General features: G+C 47.3%; 1 protein-coding gene across 1 annotated transcript in view; it reads left to right on the forward strand.

Moving 5' to 3' along the window:
• The window catches only part of LOC135537005 (rho GTPase-activating protein 44-like), a 70,764-nt gene that overhangs the window by 45,112 nt on the left and 2,319 nt on the right, over positions 1 to 23,333 (forward strand). Inside the window, 6 exon segments of the mRNA XM_064963215.1 lie at positions 5,801 to 5,821; positions 7,402 to 7,599; positions 10,514 to 10,745; positions 10,748 to 11,085; positions 19,567 to 19,712; positions 20,945 to 21,373. Coding sequence (XP_064819287.1) covers positions 5,801 to 5,821; positions 7,402 to 7,599; positions 10,514 to 10,745; positions 10,748 to 11,085; positions 19,567 to 19,712; positions 20,945 to 21,373 — 1,364 coding nt within the window.

A 23,333-nucleotide genomic window follows, 5' to 3' on the forward strand; every position in this document is an offset into this window, starting at 1 on the left:
CTGAAGGCTTCTTCAAGCCTTTTAAAAGGGGCACTTCTCCAGCACCAAACCAGCGTCTTATAATACAGTGTTTTCTGAAGGCTTCTTCAAGCCTTTTAAAAGGGGCACTTCTCCAGCCCCAAACCAGCGTCTATAATACAGTGTTTTCTGAAGGCTTCTTCAAGCCTTTTAAAGGGGCACTTCTCCAGCACCAAACCAGTGTCTACATGCAGTGTTTTCTGAAGGCTTCTTCAAGCCTTTTAAAGGGGCACTTCTCCAGCACCAAACCAGCGTCTATAATACAGTGTTTTCTGAAGGCTTCTTCAAGACTTTAAAGGGGCACTTCTCCAGCACCAAACCAGCGTCTACATACAGTGTTTTCTGAAGGCTTCTTCAAGCCTTTTAAAGGGGCACTTCTCCAGCACCAAATCAGCGTCTACATACAGTGTTTTCTGAAGGCTTCTTCAAGCCTTTAAAGGGGCACTTCTCCAGCACCAAACCAGCGTCTATAATACAGTGTTTTCTGAAGGCTTCTTCAAGCCTTTTAAAGGGGCACTTCTCCAGCACCAAACCAGCGTCTACATGCAGTGTTTTCTGAAGGCTTCTTCAAGCCTTTTAAAGGGGCACTTCTCCAGCACCAAACCAGCGTCTATAATACAGTGTTTTCTGAAGGCTTCTTCAAGACTTTAAAGGGGCACTTCTCCAGCACCAAACCAGCGTCTACATACAGTGTTTTCTGAAGGCTTCTTCAAGCCTTTTAAAAGGGGCACTTCTCCAGCACCAAACCAGCGTCTACATACAGTGTTTTCTGAAGGCTTCTTCAAGCCTTTAAAGGGGCACTTCTCCAGCACCAAACCAGCGTCTATAATACAGTGTTTTCTGAAGGCTTCTTCAAGCCTTTTAAAAGGGGCACTTCTCCAGCACCAAACCAGCGTCTACATACAGTGTTTTCTGAAGGCTTCTTAAAGCCTTTTAAAAGGGGCACTTCTCCAGCACCAAACCAGCGTCTATAATACAGTTTTTTCTGAAGGCTTCTTCAAGCCTTTTAAAAGGGGCACTTCTCCAGCACCAAACCAGCGTCTATAATACAGTGTTTTCTGAAGGCTTCTTCAAGCCTTTTAAAAGGGGCACTTCTCCAGCACCAAACCAGCGTCTATAATACAGTGTTTTCTGAAGGCTTCTTCAAGCCTTTTAAAAGGGGCACTTCTCCAGCACCAAACCAGCGTCTATAATACAGTGTTTTCTGAAGGCTTCTTCAAGCCTTTTAAAAGGGGCACTTCTCCAGCACCAAACCAGCGTCTACATACAGTGTTTTCTGAAGTCTTCTTCAAGCCTTTTAAAAGGGGCACTTCTCCAGCACCAAACCAGCGTCTATAATACAGTGTTTTCTGAAGGCTTCTTCAAGCCTTTTAAAAGGGGCACTTCTCCAGCACCAAACCAGCGTCTACATACAGTGTTTTCTGAAGGCTTCTTCAAGCCTTTTAAAAGGGGCACTTCTCCAGCACCAAACCAGTGTCTATAATACAGTGTTTTCTGAAGGCTTCTTCAAGCCTTTTAAAAGGGGCACTTCTCCAGCACCAAACCAGTGTCTACATACAGTGTTTTCTGAAGGTTTCTTCAAGCCTTTTAAAGGGGCACTTCTCCAGCACCAAACCAGCGTCTACATACAGTGTTTTCTGAAGGCTTCTTCAAGCCTTTTAAAAGGGGCACTTCTCCAGCACCAAACCAGCGTCTATAATACAGTGTTTTCTGAAGGCTTCTTCAAGCCTTTTAAAGGGGCACTTCTCCAGCACCAAACCAGCGTCTACATGCAGTGTTTTCTGAAGGCTTCTTCAAGCCTTTTAAAGGGGCACTTCTCCAGCACCAAACCAGCGTCTATAATACAGTGTTTTCTGAAGGCTTCTTCAAGACTTTAAAGGGGCACTTCTCCAGCACCAAACCAGCGTCTACATACAGTGTTTTCTGAAGGCTTCTTCAAGCCTTTTAAAAGGGGCACTTCTCCAGCACCAAACCAGCGTCTACATACAGTGTTTTCTGAAGGCTTCTTCAAGCCTTTAAAGGGGCACTTCTCCAGCACCAAACCAGCGTCTATAATACAGTGTTTTCTGAAGGCTTCTTCAAGCCTTTTAAAAGGGGCACTTCTCCAGCACCAAACCAGCGTCTACATACAGTGTTTTCTGAAGGCTTCTTAAAGCCTTTTAAAAGGGGCACTTCTCCAGCACCAAACCAGCGTCTATAATACAGTTTTTTCTGAAGGCTTCTTCAAGCCTTTTAAAAGGGGCACTTCTCCAGCACCAAACCAGCGTCTATAATACAGTGTTTTCTGAAGGCTTCTTAAAGCCTTTTAAAAGGGGCACTTCTCCAGCACCAAACCAGCGTCTATAATACAGTGTTTTCTGAAGGCTTCTTCAAGCCTTTTAAAGGGGCACTTCTCCAGCACCAAACCAGCGTCTATAATACAGTGTTTTCTGAAGGCTTCTTCAAGCCTTTTAAAAGGGGCACTTCTCCAGCACCAAACCAGCGTCTATAATACAGTGTTTTCTGAAGGCTTCTTCAAGCCTTTTAAAAGGGGCACTTCTCCAGCACCAAACCAGCGTCTACATACAGTGTTTTCTGAAGTCTTCTTCAAGCCTTTTAAAAGGGGCACTTCTCCAGCACCAAACCAGCGTCTATAATACAGTGTTTTCTGAAGGCTTCTTCAAGCCTTTTAAAAGGGGCACTTCTCCAGCACCAAACCAGCGTCTACATACAGTGTTTTCTGAAGGCTTCTTCAAGCCTTTTAAAAGGGGCACTTCTCCAGCACCAAACCAGTGTCTATAATACAGTGTTTTCTGAAGGCTTCTTCAAGCCTTTTAAAAGGGGCACTTCTCCAGCACCAAACCAGTGTCGACATACAGTGTTTTCTGAAGGTTTCTTCAAGCCTTTTAAAGGGGCACTTCTCCAGCACCAAACCAGCGTCTACATACAGTGTTTTCTGAAGGCTTCTTCAAGCCTTTTAAAAGGGGCACTTCTCCAGCACCAAACCAGCGTCTCTGTGATCTGTGGTTAAATAGTCTAGAAGCCCTTTAAAAAGGCTTTGTGACATCACAGGGTAGGTTTAAAGTTAAAAACAGTGATTTTCAAAACCGCCATTTAGTGTCGAGCCCAATGGAGGGTATTTTCTTGCTCCAAACGTCACTGAGAATCTCATAGTGTTTGAAGATCACTTTTTTTTATTTTTATGTTTAAACTTTTGATGATGTCATCGGGTAGAACTTACTATTTTTTTCTCCGACAACACTTTGTGAAAAAGCGCCTTTTTCGCAAAGTAGTGGAATAGCCCTTTAAGTGGTTGTTCATCTACACTTCTGATTTAGAGATCTCAGTAGAACACAGAAAGAGGGTAGATCTCTGCCCTGTCAATCATCCTCTCATCCAGTTAGCTGTCAGCTTTATCAGCCCTCATCTAGAGAGGAGGGATACCTTAGGAATGCAAACACACATTATTTAAATAGTCTACACACACCTTGTTGAAATAGTCCCGGCCCGGTGAGTGGCACCGTCTCTATGGCAACACGGCAGCAGTGATAGATAGAGGTTCTAGTTGCTTCTTCGCATTCTCCTGAGATCTACACACACACACGCGCACACACACACACGCATGCGCGCACTCACACCATGCACACACACACACAAACTCACACCACACACGCACACGCTCACACCTAGCCTTTCCTTCTCAGTCTGGAACGTCACCTGCCCTCCCTGACTCACCAGGTGGAAAATCACTGGCAGACAGGCCAAAATCCTCCCTCACAGAAATAGTCTCGGAGAACCAGACATTGGAGCAACGTTGGAGCAACGGCACAAGATCTGGGCAGAATATCAGATTCTCTCTGACATTTAGAAAGGGGAAAACAGACAGACGACTCTCCCAACGAATCACAGGTTTGGGTAGGCGGAGTTTAAAATGTGGGCGGGAGTTATGCTCATGTTTAGCGAGGGCAACGAGCGGATACAGCAGTGATGTCACCGCTGACCAGCTTCCCATTTACAATTCAACACCTCTGTCCCAACTGACGGCCAAACTTCTACAGACCTGTAAATCCGTAACGTTGGAACATTGAGGGAGGCAACCCATCTGTCACAGAGAGACTGTCGCAGAGAGACTGTCACAGAGAGACTGTCACAGAGAGACTGTCCCAGAGAGACTGTCACAGAGAGACTGTCGCAGAGAGACTGTCCCAGAGAGACTGTCACAGAGAGACTGTCCCAGAGAGACTGTCAAAGAGAGACTGTCCAGAGAGACTGTCACAGAGACTGTCACAGAGAGACTGTCACAGAGAGACTGTCACAGAGACTGTCACGAGAGACTGTCCAGAGAGACTGTCCAGAGAGACTGTCACAGAGAGACTGTCACAGAGAGACTGTCCAGAGAGACTGTCCAGAGAGACTGTCACAGAGACTGTCCAGACAGACTGTCACAGAGAGACTGCCCAGAGAGACTGTCCAGAGAGACTGTCACAGAGAGACTGTCCAGAGAGACTGTCACAGAGAGACTGTCCCGAGAGACTGTCACAGAGACTGTCCAGAGAGACTGTCACAGAGAGACTGCCCAGAGAGACTGTCCAGAGAGACTGTCCAGAGAGACTGTCCAGAGAGACTGTCCAGAGAGACTGTCACAGAGGAGACAGACAGATTTACTTTCCAATTGATATATAATTTTGTCACCACACACTTCAACCCCAAACAGTTCTCCATGTGAGACGCTGGTAGAAAATACAGTTATTATCCACTCAGTAAATGACCAGTTTTGTAACTGTGGCGGTTATCAAAGGCAGGCTGTTGTTTCTGGACTGAGGAGAGTTGTGACGACGTGTTTGTCTCTGCGTGTGAGTCCACTCCAGAGAACTCAGCTTGGCTTAATTATTGTATTAACTAACGAGGCACTCATTTCCTCTTGGTAGGACAGTGCAGGCTACTCATTTGGTCTGGCATGTCCCAATATCTCTGAAACCCTCTATGCCCTGTCTCTGTGAATCTCATCCCCAGAATACAGACTACACTGTAGCTCTGTAGCCCATTAGCCTTCTACACTAGCCCCTTCTACTGGTCCTCTCTGTAGCCCCCTAGACTTCTACACTAGTCCCTTCTACTGGTCCCCTCTGTAGCCCCCTAGACTTCTACACTAGCCACTTCCAATGGTCACATCTGTAGCCCCCTAGACTTCCTCACTAGCCCCTTCTATTGGTCCCCTATGTAGGCACCTAGACATACACTAGCCCCTTCTATTGGTCCCCTATGTAGGCCCCTAGACTTCTACATTAGCCCCTTCTACGCTCAGCACATTTCAATCTCCACACTAGTCACTGGCCGAGACCTCTATGTAGCTCCCTAGCCCTCTATATAGCTCCCTAGCCATCTATGTAGCTCCCTAACCCTCTATATAGATCCCTAACCCTCTATATAGCTCCCTAGCCATCTATGTAGCTCCCTAACCCACTATGTAGCTCCCTAACCCTCTATATAGCTCCCTAACCCACTATGTAGCTCCCTAACCCTCTATATAGCTCCCTAACCCTCTATCTAGCTCCCTAACCCTCTATCTAGCTCCCTAACCCTCTATGTAGCTCCCCAACCCTCTATATAGCTCCCCAACCCACTATATAGCTCCCTAACCCTCTATATAGCTCCCTAACCCACTATGTAGCTCCCTAACCCACTATATAGCTCCCTAACCCTCTATCTAGCTCCATAGCCCTATAAACTAGCCTCTGTGTATGAATAGAGAATGAACAGAATGTGTCTCTTACGTGCCTCTCGTTTCTTTGCCCCGTCAAAGCAGCATAAGGAAAATACAAAGGTACTGTATGATTCCTCCTCTAGTCCTGACCTCCTCTAGTCATCACCTCCTCTAGTCCCCTGAAACCTCTTCCTCTAGTCCTGACCTCCTCCTCCTCTAGTCCTGACCTCCTCCTCTAGTCCTGACCTCCTCCTCCTCTAGTCCTGACCTCCTCCTCCTCTAGTCCTGACCTCCTCCTCCTCTAGTCCTGACCTCCTCCTCCTCTAGTCCCGACCTCCTCCTCTTCTAGTCCCGACCTCCTCCTCCTCTAGTCCTGACCTCCTCTAGTCCTGACCTTCTCTAGTCCTGACCTCCTCTAGTCCTGACCTTCTCCTCTAGTCCTGACCTCCTCTAGTCCTGACCTCCTCCTCTAGTCCTGACCTCCTCTAGTCCTGACCTCCTCCTCTAGTCCTGACCTCCTCCTCTAGTCCTGACCTCCTCTAGTCCTGACCTCCTCCTCTAGTCCTGACCTCCTCCTCTAGTCATGACCTCCTCTAGTCCTGACCTCCTCCTCTAGTCCTGACCTCCTCCTCTAGTCCTGACCTCCTCTAGTCCTGACCTCCTCCTCTAGTCCTGACCTCCTCCTCTAGTCCTGACCTCCTCTAGTCCTGACCTCCTCCTCTAGTCCTGACCTCCTCCTCTAGTCCTGACCTCCTCTAGTCCTGACCTCCTCCTCTAGTCCTGACCTCCTCCTCTAGTCCTGACCTCTAGTCCTGACCTTCTCCTCTAGTCCTGACCTCCTCTAGTCCTGACCTTCTCCTCTAGTCCTGACCTCCTCCTCTAGTCATGACCTCCTCCTCTAGTCCTGACCTCCTCCTCTTGTCATGACCTCCTCCTCTAGTCCTGACCTCCTCCTCTAGTCATGACCTCCTCCTCTAGCCATGACCTCCTCTTGTCCTGACCTTCTCCTCTAGTCCTGACCTCCTCCTCTAGTCCTGACCTCCTCCTCTAGTCCTGACCTTCTCCTCTAGTCCTGACCTCCTTTAGTCCTGACCTTCTCCTCTAGTCCTGATCTCCTCTAGTCCTGACCTCCTCCTCTAGTCATGACCTCCTCTTGTCCTGACCTCCTCTAGTCCTGACCTCCTCCTCTAGTCCTGACCTCCTCCTCTAGTCCTGACCTCCTCCTCTTGTCATGACCTTCTCCTCTAGTCCTGACCTCCTCCTCTAGTCCTGACCTCCTCTAGTCCTGACCTCCTCCTCTAGTCCTGACCTCCTCCTCTAGTCCTGACCTACTCTAGTCCTGACCTTCTCCTGTAGTCCTGACCTCCTCTAGTCCTGACCTTCTCCTCTAGTCCTGACCTCCTCCTCTAGTCCTGACCTCCTCCTCTAGTCCTGACCTCCTCTAGTCCTGACCTCCTACTCTTGTAATGACCTCCTCCTCTAGTCCTGACCTCCTACTCTTGTAATGACCTCCTCCTCTAGTCCTGACCTCCTCCTCTTGTCATGACCTCCTCCTCTAGTCCTGACCTCCTCCTCTTGTCATGACCTCCTCCTCTAGTCCTGACCTCCTCCTCTCAACTCTCTATTTCTCTACAGTTTGTTTCGTTTTTTAATTGTCTCGTCTGCCCGTCTCTTGTTTTATGCGTCTCTGTCCCTCTCAGTATGGGTGTCCGGGTGATGGACACGTCCTGGGTGTCCCGTAAGGGTTCGTCCACCCTGGCCCGTAAGGCCTCGTCCACTCCTCCCAGTGTCCAGGGACCTGGCTCCCCTGCTGATCACTCCCTCATCCTGGAGCAGCCTGGAGAGCTGGCCCAGTCTCCCTCACCCCCACCTCAACCTGGGGAGAGGGACCGGATCGGGTAAGTCCCCACCACCACCACCATGGAGGATTCCTCATCTCCACCTTCCTCCCGTCTTCACCATCATCATCATTATCATCATCATCATCATCATCTTCACCAGGCTCTCCATGACTTGTCTTGAAGTGTTTGAGCCGTTGTTGTTGTTGTGTTGTTGTTGTTGTTATATGTCTCACAGACTTGTTCAACTCTTCTCCTCTCTGACATGACTTGGGGTTCTTTCCTGTTGGCCTATTTCTCCTCATCGTCTGTCCCTCCACTTCACCGTTGTTGTTGTTATAATGAAGAGGGGCTAGCTAACGTTCCTTCAGGTTTGAGAGGGTACACAGGTTAATATCCCACCGTTGTTGTTGTTGTTGTTATAATGAAGAGGGGCTAGCTAACGTTCCTTCAGGTTTGAGAGGGTACACAGGTTAATATAAAAAAAAAAAATAATAATAATAATATCCCACCGTTGTTGTTGTTGTTGTTATAATGAAGAGGGGCTAGCTAACGTTCCTTCAGGTTTGAGAGGGTATACAGGTTAATATCCCACCGTTGTTGTTGTTGTTGTTGTTGTTATAATGAAGAGGGGCTAGCTAACGTTCCTTCAGGTTTGAGAGGGTACACAGGTTAATATCCCACCGTTGTTGTTGTTGTTGTTGTTGTTATAATGAAGAGGGGCTAGCTAACGTTCCTTCAGGTTTGAGAGGGTACACAGGTTAATATCCCACCGTTGTTGTTGTTGTTGTTGTTGTTATAATGAAGAGGGGCTAGCTAACGTTCCTTCAGGTTTGAGAGGGTATACAGGTTAATATCCCACCGTTGTTGTTGTTGTTGTTGTTGTTATAATGAAGAGGGGCTAGCTAACGTTCCTTCAGGTTTGAGAGGGTACACAGGTTAATATCCCACCGTTGTTGTTGTTGTTGTTATAATGAAGAGGGGCTAGCTAACGTTCCTTCAGGTTTGAGAGGGTACACAGGTTAATATTCCACCTCAAGTTTTCATGAACACTTTATTTGAAGTACCTACATCTACGTCTTCTTTATTTAAATGTCACATATCATTTCACTCCACAAGTCTCTGACAGCATGTGATCATTCAACCTGATCCCTGCGACGTGGTGTGGCTTGAGGTGACCTCTGTTGCCATGGCTACTTTGTTTTCTGCTGACACACGCTGAGTGACTTTGACCGTTTTTGATTTGTACTCTCATCTTAAACCGCACCATTTATTAATACAATCCATCCCAGTTAATATCACATTAAAGTGGCAGTCTGGGATTGATACATCCATTTTGTTCTTGTTTGAATTAATAATGGCTGCGTCCATGTGAAATGTTGCAGAAAAGTTGTTTATAAGATATGCTTGGTTCTGGCTTGTGATTGGCTTATTCTCCTTCCTGCTCTGTTGCTCTTTCAGCCAATGAGATGAAAGGGTTTTGTGTCTGTCTCACACTGCCCTGGGCTGGCAGAGGGAACTCTATAACATTATATGTTGCATTTTTGTCAGAGTGGGCCCATATTAGAGTCATTAAGCATTTCAAAGTAGGAGTGATGGTCTAAGATCAGTTTAGCCTTTTAGCTCATAATTAATATTATTACCTGAACAGGGTGACCTGATCCTAGATCAGCACTCCTACTCTGAGACGCTTTCTGAATGTGTGCCGTGGTCAAACATGAAGGTCAATCTCAGGCTACTAGATTCTGTAGAGGTCAAAGCCATTTGGGTTGTCCTCCCTACCAGGTGGTTAAAGCCTGTTTCACCATGACGAGCCTCTTGCAGTGTGAAGACACAAGGTGATCACAGAGGGAGTTTCACAGGCTCCACCCTCTTTTCTTTCCTTTGGGAATCCCCTTTGCTTTGCTGTTCCTTCTGCTTGATGTTTCTCTTCACAGAGCTGACTGCAGTCTGTGTGCTGAGCTGGTTTCACTCCCCACCGTCTGCTTGCCCTCTCCGCACCAGAAAACAAAAGCTGATTTTTAGTTTTAATCTGGATTAGACACTAACTACCAACCTAACGAACACCTCAGTAATCACAACAAGATAACCATCTCACCACCACCACCACCGCTACCACCACCACTACCACCACCGCTACCACCACTACTACCACCACCGCTACCACCACCGCTACCACCACCACCACTACCACCACCGCTACCACCACCGCTACCACCACCACTACCACCACCACTACCACCACCGCTACCACCACCACCACTACTACCACCACTACTACCATCACTACCACCACCGCTACCACCACCACCACTACCACCACCGCTAGCACCACCACCACTACCACCACCACCACTACCACCACCGCTACCACCACCACTACTACCACCACCACCACTACCACCACCGCTACCACCACCACCACCACCACTACCACCACCACCACTACCACCACCGCTACCACCACCACTACCACCACCGCTACCACCACTACTACCACCATCACTACCACCACCACCACCACCACCGCTACCACCACCACCAATACCACCACCGCTACCACCACTGCTACCACCACTACCACCACCACCACTACCACCACCGCTACCACCACCACCACCACTACCACCGCTACTTCCACCACCACTACCACCACCGCTACCACCACCACCACTACCACCACTACTACCACCATCACTACCACCACCACCACCACCACCGCTACCACCACCACCAATACCACCACCGCTACCACCACTGCTACCACCACTACCACCACCACCACTACCACCACCGCTACCACCACCACCACTACCACCACTACTACCACCACCACTACCACCACCGCTACCACCACCACCGCTACCACCACTACCACCACCCCCACTACCACCACCACCATCCTGTCTCCCTCCCTCTGTTCAGCTACAGCTACAGCTCTTTCTTCTTTGTTCTGTTCTTTATATACCTACAGCTCAGACGACGTGTCGCCCAATCGTCCGGACTCCTCTCATGTCTACCCTCCCCCTGGGCCAGGGGAGGAGCGGCCGCCCCCTCCCTACCCCACCTCCACCCTACCCCACCCCGCCCCCCACCACTTCTACCCCCACCCCAAGGTCCTACCCTGTCCTCGCCCCGTGGCCCCAGGGCCAGAGTCACAGCCCCCCGGCTCTCCTCCTCTCCCGCTGCGATGGTCTGGCTTCACCCCCCCCCGCTCCCGCCTCCCACCTCCTCCTCTTCCTCCTCCTCTTCCTCGCTTGACATCAACTCGAACCCCAAGCCCAGCTGCCTGCATTTCCCCTCCAAACACGCCCTCCCGCACGGCCACCCGCTGCCAGGTGACATGTCGCTGCCCCCTCACGCTCCCCTGCCCCCCGATATGTGTAAGGCCTCGCCCCTCTACATGAAAACCCCCTTGGTACTGGCCCGTCATGACCTGTCCCTGGGCATGAGCATGGGCAACCCCCCTAGCTTGCTGTCCTCCGCCCCCCCGCTGTGGGCTACATGTCCCTGTGCCAGAGAGAGAGGACTCCCCAGGCTGACTAGGTAAATACAATGCCTGCCTGCCAGCCTGCCCCCCTCGCCAGTCCTGCCTACCTGCTGCCTACCTGCTGCCTGCCCTGACACTGAGACAGACATACATACATACATACAGGCAAACAGATGCAGGAGTGTATGGAGACACCACCCACTACACCACAGAGAGAGAGAGAGCAGAGAGAGAGAGTAGAGAGAGAGAGCAGAGAGAGAGGTCAGAGAGAGAGAGAGGGAGAGAGAGAGCAGAGAGAGAGAGAGAGCAGAGAGAGATAGCAGAGAGAGAGAGCAGAGAGAGGTCAGAGAGAGAGAGAGCAGAGAGAGAGAGCAAAGAGAGAGAGCAGAGAGAGAGAGAGCAGAGAGAGGTCAGAGAGAGAGAGAGAGCAGAGAGAGAGAGAACAGAGAGAGAGCAGCGAGAGAGAGCAGAGAGAGAGCAGAGAGAGGTCAGAGAGAGAGAGAGAGAGAGAGAGAGAGAGGGGGCTTACCAGCACTTCTTCCAGGTGGCCACATGTCCTGTCCATGTCCTTTATCTTGCTGGCTCATATTTTTGTGTTTTTGCTCCAATCCCATATCTCAGAATCTGTAACATTCACGTTGCCAGGGGATGCCTCTCCAGGGAGTTGCCTAGCAACTGAGTATGTTACTGCCTTGTGCATAGAGCAGAAAATAAATACATGAATAACACTGTATATGGTTATCTACAAGCATATAAATGTATTACTAATGTAGTTTAAATCGTAGTGAAGGTTTTTCTGGTCAACTGATGCACAACTTTTGGATGTTCCAAACGTATAGTTCTTTACTATATCAAGTCAATCAGAAGACCAGGAAGTCAATCAGAAGACCAGGAAGTCATTCAGAAGACCAGGAAGTCAATCAGAAGACCAGGAAGTCAATCAGAAGACCAGGAAGTCAATGAGAAGACCAATAAATCAATCAGAAGATCTGGAAGTCAATCAGAAGACCAGGAAGTCATTCAGAAGACCAGGAAGTCATTCAGAAGACCAGGAAGTCAATGAGAAGATCAGGAAGTCATTCAGAAGATCTGGAAGTCAATCAGAAGACCAGGAAGTAAATCAGGAGACCAGGAAGTCAATCAGAAGATCTGGAAATCAATGAGAAGATCAGGAAGTCATTCAGAAGATCAGGAAGTCAATCAGAAGACCAGGAAGTCAATCAGGAGACCAGGAAATCAATGAGAAGATCAGGAAGTCATTCAGAAGATGAGGAAATCAATGAGAATACCAATAAATCAATCAGAAGACCATGAAATCAATCAGGAGACCAGGAAATCAATGAGAAAATCAGGAAATCAATCAGTAGACCATAAAATCAATGAGAAGATCAGGAAATCAATCAGAAGATCAGGAAATCAATCTGAAGATCAGGAAACCAATCTGAAGACCAGGAAATCAATCTGAAGAGCAGGAAATCAATCTGAAGATCAGGAAATCAATCAGAAGACAAGGAAACCATCCAATGACCTGAGAGTTGGAAGTTCAGGCTCATCAATCCACAGTTAGCTTCCAGTGACCTGGGAGTGGGAAATTCAGGCTCATCATGAGTGTGTATATAGTCTAGTGAGTGTATATATAGTCTAGTGAGTGTGTATATAGTCTAGTGAGTGTATATATAGTCTAGTGAGTGTGTATATAGTCTAGTGTGTGTGTGTAAATAGTCTAGTGAGTGTATATATAGTCTAGTGAGTGTATATATAGTCTAGTGAGTGTGTATATAGTCTAGTGAGTGTATATATAGTCTAGTGAGTGTATATATAGTCTAGTGAGTGTATATATAGTCTAGTGAGTGTATATATAGTCTAGTGAGTGTATATATAGTCTAGTGAGTGTATATATAGTCTAGTGAGTATGTATATAGTCTAGTGAGTGTGTATATAGTCTAGTGAGTGTGTATATAGTCTAGTGAGTGTATATATAGTCTAGTGAGTATGTATAGTCTAGTGAGTGTATATATAGTCTAGTGAGTGTGTATATAGTCTAGTGAGTGTATATATAGTCTAGTGAGTGTATATATAGTCTAGTGAGTGTATATATAGTCTAGTGAGTGTATATATAGTCTAGTGAGTATGTATATAGGCTAGTGTGTGTGTGTATATAGTCTAGTGAGTGTATATATAGTCTAGTGAGTGTATATATAGTCTAGTGAGTGTATATATAGTCTAGTGAGTGTATATATAGTCTAGTGAGTGTATATATATACACAGTGGGGAGAACAAGTATTTGATACACTGCCAATTTTGCAGGTTTTCCTACTTACAAAGCATGTAGAGGTCTGTAATTTTTATCATAGGTACACTGTGAGAGACGGAATCTAAAACAAAAATCCAGAAAATCACATTGTATGATTTTTAAGTAATTCATTTGCATTTTATTGCATGACATAAGTATTTAATCACCTACCAACCAGTAAGAATTCCGGCTCTCACAGACCTGTTGTTTTTTCTTTAAGATGCCCTCCTGTTCTCCACTCATTACCTGTATTAACTACACCTGTTTGAGCTCGTTACCTGTATAAAAGACACCTGTCCACACACTCAATAAAACAGACTCCAACCTCTCCACAATGGCCAAGACCAGAGAGCTGTGTAAGGACATCAGGGATAGAATTGTAGACCTGCACAAGGCTGGGATGGGCTACAGGATGATAGGCAAGCAGCTTGGTGAGAAGGCAACAACTGTTGGCGCAATTATTAGAAAATGGAAGAAGTTCAAGATTACAGTCAATCACCCTTGGTCTGGGGCTCCATGCAAGATCTCACCTCGTGGGGCATCAATGATCATGAGGAAGGTGAGGGATCAGCCCAGAACTACACGGCAGGACCTGGTCAATGACCTGAAGAGAGCTGGGACCACAGTCTCAAAGAAAACCATTAGTAACACACTACGCCGTCATGGATTAAAATCCTGCAGCGCACGCAAGGTCCCCCTGCTCAAGCCAGCGCATGTCCAGGCCCGTCTGAAGTTTGCCAATGACCATCTGGATGATCCAGAGGAAGAATGGGAGAAGGTAATGTGGTCTGATGAGACAAAAATAGAGCTTTTTGGTCTAAACTCCACTCGCCGTGTTTGGAGGAAGAAGAAGGATGAGTACAACCCCAAGAATACCATCCCAACCATGAAGCATGGAGGTGGAAACATCATTCTTTGGGGATGCTTTTCTGCAAAGGGGACAGGACGACTGCACCGTATTGAGGGGAGGATGGATGGGACCATGTATCGCGAGATCTTGGCCAACAACCTCCTTCCCTCAGTAAGAGCATTGAAGATGGGTGGTGGCTGGGTCTTCCAGCATAACAACGACCCGAAACACACAGGCAGGGCAACTTAGGAGTGGCTCTGTAAGAAGCATCTCAAGGTCCTGGAGTGGCCTAGCCAGTCTCCAGTCTCCAGACCTGAACCCAATAGAAAATTGTTGGAGGGAGCTGAAAGTCCGTATTGCCCAGCGACAGCCCCGAAACCTGAAGGATCTGGAGAAGGTCTGTATGGAGGAGTGGGCCAAAATCCCTGCTGCTGTGTGTGCAAACCTGGTCAAGAACTACAGGAAATGTATGATCTCTGTAATTGCAAACAAAGACTTCTGTACCAACTATTAAGTTATGCTTTTCTGATGTATCAAATACTTATGCAAATGAATTACTTAAAAATCATACAATGTGATTTTCTGGATTTTTGTTTTTGATTCCGTCTCTCACAGTTGATGAAAAAAATTACAGACCTCTACATGCTTTGTAAGTAGGGAAAACCTGCAAAATCGGCAGTGTATCAAATACTTGTTTTCCCCACTGTATATAGTCTAGTGAGTGTGTGTCAGGTCAGTGCAAGATAGAATCAGTGCAAATAGTTTGGGTTAATATTAATTGACTATTTAGCAGTGTCCAGTGTCCAGTGTCCAGTGTTCCAGTGAGTCAATACCACTAGACGTAGTAGGGCAGCAGGAGTCATTATACCAATTATGTCCGTCTCAAATGGCACCCTAATCCGTACATAGTGCACTACTTTCGACAAGGGGCCATAGAGATCTGGTCAAAAGTAGTGCACTATGTAGTGAATAGGGTGCCACTTGGGGCTCAACCTGCTTGGTGATGTTCCCTTCCGCTCTCCGTGATTCCTCATTCACACAAACCCCTATACTGTTCACCCTGGTAGACTCTAGTGTCCCCTATACTGTTCACCCTGGTAGACTCTAGTGTCCCCTATACTGTTCACCCTGGTAGACTCTAGTGACCCCTATACTGTTCACCCTGGTAGACTCTAGTGTCCCCTATACTGTTCACCCTGGTAGACTCTAGTGACCCCTATACTGTTCACCCTGGTAGACTCTAGTGTCCCCTATACTGTTCACCCTGGTAGACTCTAGTGTCCCCTATACTGTTCACCCTGGTAGACTCTAGTGACCCCTATACTGTTCACCCTGGTAGACTCTAGTGACCCCTATACTGTTCACCCTGGTAGACTCTAGTGGCCCCTATACTGTTCACCCTGGTAGACTCTAGTGTCCCCTATACTGTTCACCCTGGTAGACTCTAGTGTCCCCTATACTGTTCACCCTGGTAGACTCTAGTGTCCCCTATACTGTTCACCCTGGTAGACTCTAGTGACCCCTATACTGTTCACCCTGGTAGACTCTAGTGACCCCTATACTCTATACTGTTCACCCTGGTAGACTCTAGTGACCCCTATACTGTTCACCCTGGTAGACTCTAGTGACCCCTATACTGTTCACCCTTGTAGACTCTAGTGTCCCCTATACTGTTCACCCTGGTAGACTCTAGTGTCCCCTATACTGTTCACCCTGGTAGACTCTAGTGTCCCCTATACTGTTCACCCTGGTAGACTCTAGTGTCCCCTATACTGTTCACCCTGGTAGACTCTAGTGACCCCTATACTGTTCACCCTGGTAGACTCTAGTGACCCCTATACTGTTCACCCTTGTAGACTCTAGTGTCCCCTATACTGTTCACCCTGGTAGACTCTAGTGTCCCCTATACTGTTCACCCTGGTAGACTCTAGTGTCCCCTATACTGTTCACCCTGGTAGACTCTAGTGACCCCTATACTGTTCACCCTGGTAGACTCTAGTGTCCCCTATACTGTTCACCCTGGTAGACTCTAGTGTCCCCTATACTATTCACCCTGGTAGACTCTAGTGACCCCTATACTGTTCACCCTTGTAGACTCTAGTGTCCCCTATACTGTTCACCCTGGTAGACTCTAGTGTCCCCTATACTGTTCACCCTGGTAGACTCTAGTGTCCCCTATACTGTTCACCCTGGTAGACTCTAGTGACCCCTATACTGTTCACCCTGGTAGACTCTAGTGTCCCCTATACTGTTCACCCTGGTAGACTCTAGTGTCCCCTATACTATTCACCCTGGTAGACTCTAGTGTCCCCTATACTGTTCACCCTTGTAGACTCTAGTGACCCCTATACTGCTCACCCTGGTAGACTCTAGTGTCCCCTATACTGTTCACCCTGGTAGACTCTAGTGACCCCTATACTGTTCACCCTGGTAGACTCTAGTGACCCCTATACTGTTCACCCTGGTAGACTCTAGTGACCCCTATACTGTTCACCCTGGTAGACTCTAGTGACCCCTATACTGTTCACCCTTGTAGACTCTAGTGTCCCCTATACTGTTCACCCTGGTAGACTCTAGTGTCCCCTATACTGTTCACCCTGGTAGACTCTAGTGTCCCCTATACTGTTCACCCTGGTAGACTCTAGTGTCCCCTATACTGTTCACCCTGGTAGACTCTAGTGTCCCCTATACTGTTCACCCTGGTAGACTCTAGTGACCCCTATACTGTTCACCCTGGTAGACTCTAGTGACCCCTATACTGTTCACCCTTGTAGACTCTAGTGTCCCCTATACTGTTCACCCTGGTAGACTCTAGTGTCCCCTATACTGTTCACCCTGGTAGACTCTAGTGTCCCCTATACTGTTCACCCTGGTAGACTCTAGTGACCCCTATACTGTTCACCCTGGTAGACTCTAGTGTCCCCTATACTGTTCACCCTGGTAGACTCTAGTGTCCCCTATACTGTTCACCCTGGTAGACTCTAGTGTCCCCTATACTATTCACCCTGGTAGACTCTAGTGTCCCCTATACTGTTCACCCTGGTAGACTCTAGTGACCCCTATACTGTTCACCCTGGTAGACTCTAGTGTCCCCTATACTGTTCACCCTGGTAGACTCTAGTGTCCCCTATACTGTTCACCCTGGTAGACTCTAGTGACCCCTATACTGCTCACCCTGGTAGACTCTAGTGTCCCCTATACTGTTCACCCTGGTAGACTCTAGTGTCCCCTATACTGTTCACCCTGGTAGACTCTAGTGTCCCCTATACTGTTCACCCTGGTAGACTCTAGTGTCCCCTATACTGCTCACCCTGGTAGACTCTAGTGTCCCCTATACTGCTCACACTGGTAGACTCTAGTGGCCCCTATACTCTCTGAAGTACACACTCTCTAGTATCCCCTATACTCTCTGAAGTACACACTCTCTAGTGTCCCCTATACTGTTCACCCTGGTAGACTCTAGTGGCCCCTATACTCTCTGAAGTACACACTGTCTCGTGACCCCTGTACTCTCTGAAGTACACACTCTCTAGTGTCCCCTGTACTCTCTGAAGTACACACTGTCTCGTGACCCCTATATAGTTGTTTAAGGCCTCATGTGATGGGAGCTATTATTATTATTATCAGTCAGATACTACAGCAACACAACAGACCCAGATACTATGTAGTAGGTTGGAGCAACACAACAGACCCAGATACTATGTAGTAGGTTGGAGCAACACAACAGACCCAGATACTATGTAGTAGGTTGGAGCAACACAACAGACCCAGATACTATGTAGTAGGTTGGAGCAACACAACAGACCCAGATACTATGTAGTAGGTTGGAGCAACACAACAGACCCAGATACTATGTAGTAGGTTGGAGCAACACAACAGACCCAGATACTATGTAGTAGGTTGGAGCAACACAACAGACCCAGATACTATGTAGTAGGTTGGAGCAACACAACAGACCCAGATACTATGTAGTAGGTTGGAGCAACACAACAGACCCAGATACTATGTAGTAGGTTGGAGCAACACAACAGACCCAGATACTATGTAGTAGGTTGGAGCAACACAACAGACCCAGATACTATGTAGTAGGTTGGAGCAACACAACAGACCCAGCTACTATGTAGTAGGTTGGAGCAACACAACAGACCCAGATACTATGTAGTAGGTTGGAGCAACACAACAGACCCAGATACTATGTAGTAGGTTGTAGCAACACAACAGACCCAGATACTATGTAGTAGGTTGGAGCAACACAACAGACCCAGATACTATGTAGTAGGTTGGAGCAACACAACAGACCCAGATACTATGTAGTAGGTTGGAGCAACACAACAGACCCAGATACTATGTAGTAGGTTGTAGCAACACAACAGACCCAGATACTATGTAGTAGGTTGGAGCAACACAACAGACCCAGATACTATGTAGTAGGTTGGAGCAACACAACAGACCCAGATACTATGTAGTAGGTTGGAGCAACACAACAGACCCAGATACTATGTAGTAGTTTGGAGCAACACAACAGACCCAGATACTATGTAGTAGGTTGGAGCAACACAACAGACCCAGATACTATGTAGTAGGTTGGAGCAACACAACAGACCCAGATACTATGTAGTAGGTTGGAGCAACACAACAGACCCAGATACTATGTAGTAGTTTGGAGCAACACAACAGACCCAGATACTATGTAGTAGGTTGGAGCAACACAACAGACCCAGATACTATGTAGTAGGTTGTAGCAACACAACAGACCCAGATACTATGTAGTAGGTTGGAGCAACACAACAGACCCAGATACTATGTAGTAGGTTGGAGCAACACAACAGACCCAGATACTATGTAGTAGGTTGGAGCAACACAACAGACCCAGATACTATGTAGTAGGTTGGAGCAACACAACAGACCCAGATACTATGTAGTAGTTTGGAGCAACACAACAGACCCAGATACTATGTAGTAGGTTGGAGCAACACAACAGACCCAGATACTATGTAGTAGGTTGTAGCAACACAACAGACCCAGATACTATGTAGTAGGTTGGAGCAACACAACAGACCCAGATACTATGTAGTAGGTTGTAGCAACACAACAGACCCAGATACTATGTAGTAGGTTGGAGCAACACAACAGACCCAGATACTATGTAGTAGGTTGTAGACCACTGACATTGATTAAGGTTATATGATGATGATGATGAAGGGCTCCCTTGGGGGCTCCCTTAAGAAGGGCTCCCTTGTAAAAGAGACCTTATTCTCAGTGGACCCTGTTAAAATAATGGTCAAATAAATGAAGAAGAAGGACATTTTCTGTAACGATAATGTTGCGATGTAGTTTGACATCTACCTATAAGTGGACACTGACAACAGCCTGACATCCTCTCTCCTTCACCAGTACACTGAGGAGTAAGGAGAGCTCTCCGGTGATTGGTCACAAGGGGGTGCAGGTGGCAGGTCCGACGGTGCCCCCTGGTGTTGGCCAGCAGAGCTGCAGCCAGTCGCCCCACTCCACAGAACACAGCCCACACACCATGCGCAAAGGTCAGCGGTTCAACGTCACAGTCGGATCCATATCTTTGGATTCTCGTTGTTTTACCTATGGGGCAAATGTATGACTTTGAGCGGGTTCTAGAAGGATCCATATCTTTGGATTCTTGTTGTTTTACCTATAGGGCAAATGTATGACTTTTAGCGGGTTCTAGAAGGATCCATATCTTTGGATTCTTGTTGTTTTACCTATAGGGCAAATGTATGACTTTGAGCGGGTTCTAGAAGGATCCATATCTTTGGATTCTTGTTGTTTTACCTATAGGGCAAATGTATGACTTTGAGCGGGTTCTAGAAGGATTCATAGTAAGCTTGTAGCTGGATTAAGTCCTAAACACGTTCCATGGAGATTCTCCATTCAACATGATCCAGAAAACAGACACTTCATGTATTATACACGTCTAATCTAATTTGTTGGTTATCGAAATGTTTATATTAATTTGTTTTACTGTATAAAACTGGGGTTGGAACCAAAATTATTTTTCCAATCGTTTTTGTACTGAACTGAATCATTTGGGGTGGCAGGGTAGCCTAGTGGTTAGAGCGTTGGAATAGTAACCAGAAGGTTGCAAGTTCAAACCCCCGAGCTGACAAGATACAAATCTGTTGTTCTGCCCCTGAACAAGGCAGTTAACCCACTGTTCTTAGGCTGTCATTGAAAATAAGAATTTGTTCTTAACTGACTTGACTTGCTAAATAAAGGTTAAATACAGATACTTTTTTGCTGTTCTGACCAACAAAATAAAAGTTCTGAACTGGTTCGAACCAGACAGGTAACCTACATACAGCCACACCCACTGGAACGGATTTCCAGCTGGCAGGCAGACGCTGAGCGGGTTCTAGAAGGATTCATATCTTTGGATTCTTGTTGTTTTACCTATAGGGCAAATGTATGACTTTGACGTTTTTGAGTGACAGAGTCAGGGCTTTGCATAGGCGCTTTGTTACGATTTTTGTGGGACTGGAAAAAAAATGCCCGGAACGTAAAATAACGTTATTAACCGGTTCCCATGTTTTGAAAATAATGGTTCTGTTCCGGAACAGTATAGATCACTTTTGTTTTTGGTTCGGGTTCTGTTCCTCAAATAATTTCTTTATTTTCTGGTTTTGGGTTCTTTTCCCTGAACCGGTTCCAACCCATGGTATAAAGAGAGGCTTAGTTTTAGATCTGTTAATTTACTTTAGATATTCATGTTCATGTTAACTCTCTTCTTTTCTGTCTCCAGGCTCTAAGAAGCCGGCCCCTATCCCTCCAAAGGTTCCAGCTGGGTATGGCCAGTCGGGTGGTTCTGGTGGGATTTCGGACCAGTCCACAGGTCAGCCGTCGCCGGTCAGCCTGTCCCCCACCCCTCCGAGCACCCCCTCGCCCTATGGACTGGCCGGTCCCCCACAGGCCCCTGGAGGACTAGGGGCCTCCTCCCCTGGTCAGACCCCTCTCTGTGGCTCCCTAGGGTCCCTGGGGTCCCTGTCCTCCCCACCTTCTCTGACCGGCACGCTGGGCAAGTCTCGGCCCACCCCTAAGCCCCGGCAGAGGCCCAGCCTGCCCCCTCCTCAGCCGCCCACCGTTCCTCAGCCGGGGGCCACCCCTGTTGACCCTGGGCCCCTGGAGCAGGGCATCCTGGACGGACTGTCCCCCGGGGAGAGCATGTCCACAGGTAAACAGCATGATGATCGCGTAACCACGGCAACGACACCACCACTACCACCGCAGGTGGGGTCAGGGACGATGCAGCCGCGCCCGGCTCTCAGACTGGCTGTGGCGCTGTCCAATGGAGACGGTGGACAGGTGTAGCTTGTAGGACTAGGGAAATCAGCATCCTATCACTACTGACTCACCCGTTCTATAAAATAATGTGTTATTGAATAACGGTGGCCTTTATTTAGACAGACAGAGCGCAGTCGTCCCGAGAAGAACAATATGTTGTAAATATTAAGATTTTGTTGTACATTGTAGAGAGAAAACTACACTATGTATCCATTGCTTGTGTTATGTGCTGATGTTTCTAAGTATTGTGAGGAAACATCAGGGAAGCATAGCGATGTCCTGCTTGTATGGACGTTTCCATTAGATTCATCATGTGCTTCCTCTCTGTTTATCCCTCATACAGTACGCCAGAGCTAGGTAGGTCCCAGGCTTACACGCATAGAAATAGAATGACTAGAACAGAACAATCCCCCTCATACCATGGCAATTTGACAGTGTATTCACCGTCGTTTTGGTGGCATCGTGCGTTGTTATGAACGCCTCAGTCATTGGGGTGCCTGAAAGTCAAGTGATGCCCAGTCATTCTGAACGGAGGCTCAGGACTGTTTAGTCTAAATTACACTATAGATTACACTCTAGTGGCCTGGAAATACAACGATATTGCTAAAGTCAGCAAATAATTAGTAGGAAACAAGTTTGCCATCATTAGAATGTCGTCAAATTCACTTTAGAGAGATTAACTATCAAAGTTAGTCAGAAATGTCTAGCAATGCTAATGTTAGCTAGCAAAAACCCAGGACTGTCCCTCAATCTCAGCCAGCTCGGTAAAGTTATATTGCATCTAAGGTCAATCTGGGTTCATCACAGTGACAAGAAAAGGTTTTCTTACTAATAGCTTGTCTCTTTTTGAAATATCATTGGGTTTCCAAGCCCAGTGTAATGCACTTTAGGCTAGATCTTCATCAGTGCCTATTGACAATGCATTGACCTTCAGTAGGGCACCAGGGCTCAAGAGAATCTTCATAACGATGTTGTGACACAACGTGCATCCATGAATATAGCCAACATTGTCCCACTCATCATGGAATGTTGACTGGAAAGGGGAATGTCTATTCTAGTCATTCTAATTCTATGCTTACTCTCTCAGGACAAACATGGCTCATTCTAGGCTGGTCCCAGACCTGTTTGGGCTCTTACCAACCCCATTGCACATTGGCAAGCAGTTCCACAAGGAGTTGGCAAGAGAGCAGAAACAGACTGGCAACCAGGCTTATTGAAGAAGTGGTCACTCAGATAGGCCTACTTCTTGTCTGATGTCATAATTATGATCTGAGGTGTTCCATAGAAATCTAATTCTAATATTCTATGAGGTTCTCTGTTCTACCTGTCAGTATCAATACCAGTCATTCTCTCTGTGTCCCTGTGTTCTATTCATGATTCTCTTGTTCCCCTGCTCTGCTCTACCTGCTACTATGTTGTGTACCAGCCGTGTGAGGCCAGGGGAGTCAGTGTGGTGTGGGCTAAGTGTGAGGGGGCCGTTTAGGGTAAGCCAGATTTGACCTCGCCCGCCAGTAACGTTACCGTACTACGCTCCATCTCTCACCGCTCCGCCCGCCTCGCCCCGCCTCGCCCCGCCTGGCCTGGTGCTGTGGCTGCCTCTGGGTTCTCCTGCAGCCTGCTTCATGCATACGTCTTGTACCTGTTAGCTAAACAGCTAGCTATCAGCCAGCCATGCTAATGCTAGCTAGCTGCCCCATTCTGTTTGTGTCACAGTATCAGCCATGCTAACACTAGCTAGCTGCCCCATCAGTGGGTTTACAATATCAGCCATGCTAACACTAGCTATCTGCCCAATTCTCTTGGTGTTACAGTATCAGCCATGCTAACACTAGCTAGCTGCCCCATCAGTG

This window comes from Oncorhynchus masou, unplaced genomic scaffold, assembly GCF_036934945.1.
Source record: "Oncorhynchus masou masou isolate Uvic2021 unplaced genomic scaffold, UVic_Omas_1.1 unplaced_scaffold_696, whole genome shotgun sequence".
In the NCBI taxonomy this organism is placed as follows: Eukaryota; Metazoa; Chordata; class Actinopteri; order Salmoniformes; family Salmonidae; genus Oncorhynchus; species Oncorhynchus masou.